This window comes from Solanum lycopersicum, chromosome 6, assembly GCF_036512215.1.
Source record: "Solanum lycopersicum chromosome 6, SLM_r2.1".
NCBI lineage: Eukaryota > Viridiplantae > Streptophyta > Magnoliopsida > Solanales > Solanaceae > Solanum > Solanum lycopersicum.
In genome coordinates, this window is record NC_090805.1 from 13,827,845 (window position 1) to 13,832,067 (window position 4,223).

The following is a 4,223-nucleotide window of genomic DNA, read 5'->3' on the forward strand; positions in this document are numbered from 1 at the left end:
ATAAGACTGAAATTTATGATACTTTCCCCGATGAACATGTATTGGCTGCTTCACAAGACTTGATTCCATGGTTCGCAGATTTTGCGAACTATCTGGCCAGTGATATTAATCCATCAGACTTGTCCTTTCATCAAAGGGAAAAGTTCATGTACGATGTGAAGAAGTTCTTTTGGGATGAACCATACTTGTATAGGAGTTGTGCCGACGGGCTTATTCGGCGTTGTGTGCCAGAATGTGAAATGTTGTGTGTGTTGGAGGCATGCCATTCCTCACCCGTTGGTGGACATCACAGTGGTATCCGAACCGCGCATAAGATATTACAATGTGGTTACTATTGGACAACTCTTCATCAAGATGCTCATGGGTTTGTTAAAGCATGTGACAAATGTCAACGAGTGGTGGTATTTAAAGCAAGCAAGAGCTCCCTCTCAACCCCATTCTTGTGATTGAGTTATTTTATGTTTGAGGTATTGACTTTATGGGCCCTTTTATGAGTTCTCATGGCATTAAGTACATTCTAGTTGGAGTCGATTATGTATCTAATGGGTCGAAGCCATAGCCCTCGCAAACAATGAAGGAAAGAGTGCCACTGCATTCTTGAAAAAGAATATATTCTCTCATTTTTGCACCCCAAGGGCCATTATTAGTGATGGGGGCTCCCTTTTCTGCAACAAATTGTTCAAGGGATTATTGGAGAAATACGGGGTTCGCCATAATGTGGCCTCTCCTTACCACCCTCAAACTAGAGGGCAAGTTGAATCGTCTATTCAGGAAATAAAACAGCTATTGTCAAAAACAGTGAATGCTAGTAGAACGGATTGTTCAAGGAGGCTTGATGATGCTCTTTGGGCCTACTGGACAACATATAAGACTCCCATAGGTATGTCTCCATACCAAATTGTATATAAGAAGGCTTGTCATCTTCCGATTGAGTTAGAGCATAAAGCCATGTTGGCTATGAATAAGTCAAAAATGGATTGGAGCGAAGCTGCAGAGCAACGGTTAAATGGGTTGAATGAACTAGATGAATTTCGCCTAAAAGCCTATGAAAGCTCAACACTATACAAAGAAAGGATGAAGAAGTACCATGACAACAAAATTGAAAAGCGAGAGTGGATGGTTGGGGATTTGGTTCTGTTATTAAATTCCATGTTGCGCTTATTTCCGGGCAAGCTCAAGTCCAAATGGACTCTTCCTTACTTGGTTACCCAACTATTCTATCATGGATTAGTTGAGTTGGAAACTAAGGAGGGTGTGCGGTTCAAGGTGAATGGACAGCGCATAAAATTCTATTTCAGGCATGCTGAATCGGCAAATGAAGTGATAGAGTCATGCCATCTTGATGAAGTCTGAGTAATCAAGGGTCCCAAGTCGTGCCGCTACATTAAATCATGCGCTTGTTGGGAGGCAACCCAATACGTATCATTTTTTATTCAATGGTGGCATTTTTCTACTAATGGGTTTTAAATTTGCAGGCACATCACCTGGAAATTCTGCACATTTTCCCGATAGTCAGACTTGATACCATCTGATAGGTCTTTATATTGGCAACACAAAACAATTGGTTCATTTATCAACTTGATGTAAAATTAGCCTTTCTGCACAGAGAGCTGCAAGAGCAGGCATATGTTGATCAACAACTTGGTTATGTGATTCTTGAAATTGACCATAAAGTTTATAGATTGAAAAGGGCTTTATATGGGCTAAAAAAGCTCCCCGAGCTTGGTATAGCCACACTTATGAATATTTTAATATAGGAAATTTTAGAAAATATTCATACGAGCATACAGATTATACAAAACTTGAGGATGGGAAACTTGTGATTGTATGCTTATAATGTAGACAACTTGATTTGTGCTGGGAGTGAATCTATATTTCATGAAAAATTTAAGCTATCCATGATACTAAGTTTAATATGTCTGATCTTGGCTTGATGCATTACTTTCTGGACATTGAAGAAAAGAAATCAAGTAGTGAAATTTTTATTTCACAGAAAAATATGTACAAGAAACATTTTAGACGTTTGGAATGCAGATAATTCTGTCACAACACCAATATCGTTTGGACTTAAGTTGGAAAAGAATCTTATAGGAAAGAAGATTGACAACACTCTTTTAAAATAACTCGTGGGATATCTGAGTAATCTAATACTCACCAGGCCTAACATAATTTTATTTTTTAGTCTTGTTAACAGGTACATGAAGCACCCAAATGAGATTCATTTGTTGGCTACTAAAAGAATTTTTAGGAATTTGCAACGTACCATTGACTATGCTATTCTATAAAAAAAAAGGAGGCAAGTCAGAGTTAATTAGATTTATAGATAGTGATTTTGCTGGAGATAAAGAAGACATGAAAAACACTTCAGTTTATGTGTTTATGCTTGGATCTTGAGTTGTTTCTTGGTTCTCAAAGTAGAAACCAATTGCTACATTGTCCATGACAGAAACATCAATTGTAGCTGCAACTGTGTGTGATACCCATGAAATTTGGTTGAATAAGATATTGGCTGAGCTTCATGTTCGACAACAATAACAAATTATTATTTACTTTGATAATGGCTCAAGGATTAAGCTTACAATGAATTTAGTGTTTCATGAACGAGGCAAACACATAGATGTTAACTTTCACTTCGTGAGAGATATTACAAAGAATAAAGTTATTAATGTTGTCTACTATAGAATGTAAGGCCAAGCTGTTGATATCTTCACTAAGTCCCTCAAGGTGGCAACGTTCAGAAATTTAAGGAAGGTACTTCGAGTTTGCACTTTAGGGGAGAGCTATGGTGAATAATGTTATTAAGCTGAAGTCATAGACTTACAATTTTAAGGAAGCGTTAGTTAGATATTTTAATTCATTAAGTAAGTTTCTTCTTTCCTAGATTTAAGTGTATATGTTTGCTATTTTCAAGTTACTAGAAACGTGTGACTTAGTAGGTCAGTTTTTAATTTCTTTTATGACTTAGTGGTTGAGATAATGTAGGATGTGTATTGCCATTATAAAGGTTTTTCGTTGTTTCTATTTAGTGAAAAGTTCACCACCTCCCAAACTCTTCTACGTTTATTTTGATTTCTTTCCAATTTTCTAATAGAAACAGCTGCCCAAGACACTACTCAAGAAGAAGAAGACCACTTATTTGTGGCAGCTTACTTTTCAACCAAAAAAATTTGATTTTTGGATGATTGGTAGTTGTTGTAAAAACCATATTACATATGAAAGAAATCATTTTAAAGAGTTCATTTCTATGGAAAATAAGAGAGTTAGAATCTTAAGTGGTGATTGTATTCCTTTAAATGGAAAATGGTTTGTTTCAATTATAACAAATTTATGTACAAAAATAATTTTAAATGTTCTTTATGTGCCTGATATCGATAAAATGTTATTTAGTATTAGTCAGTTAATATAAAAAGGATTTAAATTGTTAAATGGAGACAAATATTGCCAAATCTTTGATTCTACTTAGCAAGAGATTTTACAAGTCGAAATGAGAGGTAAGAGATTATCATCTAATCCAACAAAAAATGTACAGAAGCCTAGCAAGACAAAGGATGAATTAGCAGATTTGTTCACAAGGTCAATTTCAGATGAGACTACAATTTATAATAGTTGATGCAAGAAGAAGTGTTGATAGTATGTATCAAGATATTGCTAAAATAAAGAGTTAGCTATTTTAGGCTTTATAAATTATATGAACATAAATATTTTTATGTTTTAAAACTTGTTGGGGGATAAATGTCTTCATACCCATTACAATGTGAGCAGAATTATTCTTCGGACGCATTCCACCACTCTCAAACTTTTCAACTATACCTAACAATATTTTACAGTCAACATCTGGGACGATGTATAATGTACAATACCCATGTTTGTTCCACTAATGCATTTGTAAGTTGTTGTTATTTGAGTTTTCCTGATAAGTTAGTAGCATATTTTTTTATAGTAAAAAATTATATCTATAAATGAAAGTCTTTGGATTATACATATAATGATTCCCTTTGACAATTCTGCAGTATTTTTCTCTCTCGATGTCATTCTCTATTATTTTTTCAATGACTTTATCAAAAACAAACAAATATACTGAAGTCATTCGACATGCATCTTTTCATGACGCAGATACATATACTTAGGATTATCAAGAGGCACATCGTTAATATCCTTTCCATTCGTATATAGATTTTGGTGAGGCGTCCTTGCTTCTAGGAGAATCCATTTCCTTTCAGTTT

At 34.9% G+C, this 4,223-nt stretch overlaps 1 protein-coding gene across 1 annotated transcript; it reads left to right on the forward strand.

The window, feature by feature from the left end:
- The first annotated feature begins 972 nt into the window (after window positions 1-972).
- Window positions 973-1,353, forward strand: LOC138349237 (uncharacterized). The gene has a single exon (XM_069299555.1). It carries the CDS (start codon window positions 973-975, stop codon window positions 1,351-1,353), a length of 381 nt encoding a protein of 126 aa, XP_069155656.1.
- The last annotated feature ends 2,870 nt before the right edge of the window (window positions 1,354-4,223 follow it).

Bases quoted from the DNA above. Each gene is read 5' to 3' on its own strand.
- LOC138349237 (XM_069299555.1), top strand. From the start codon at position 973: ATGGATTGGAGCGAAGCTGCAGAGCAACGGTTAAATGGGTTGAATGAA.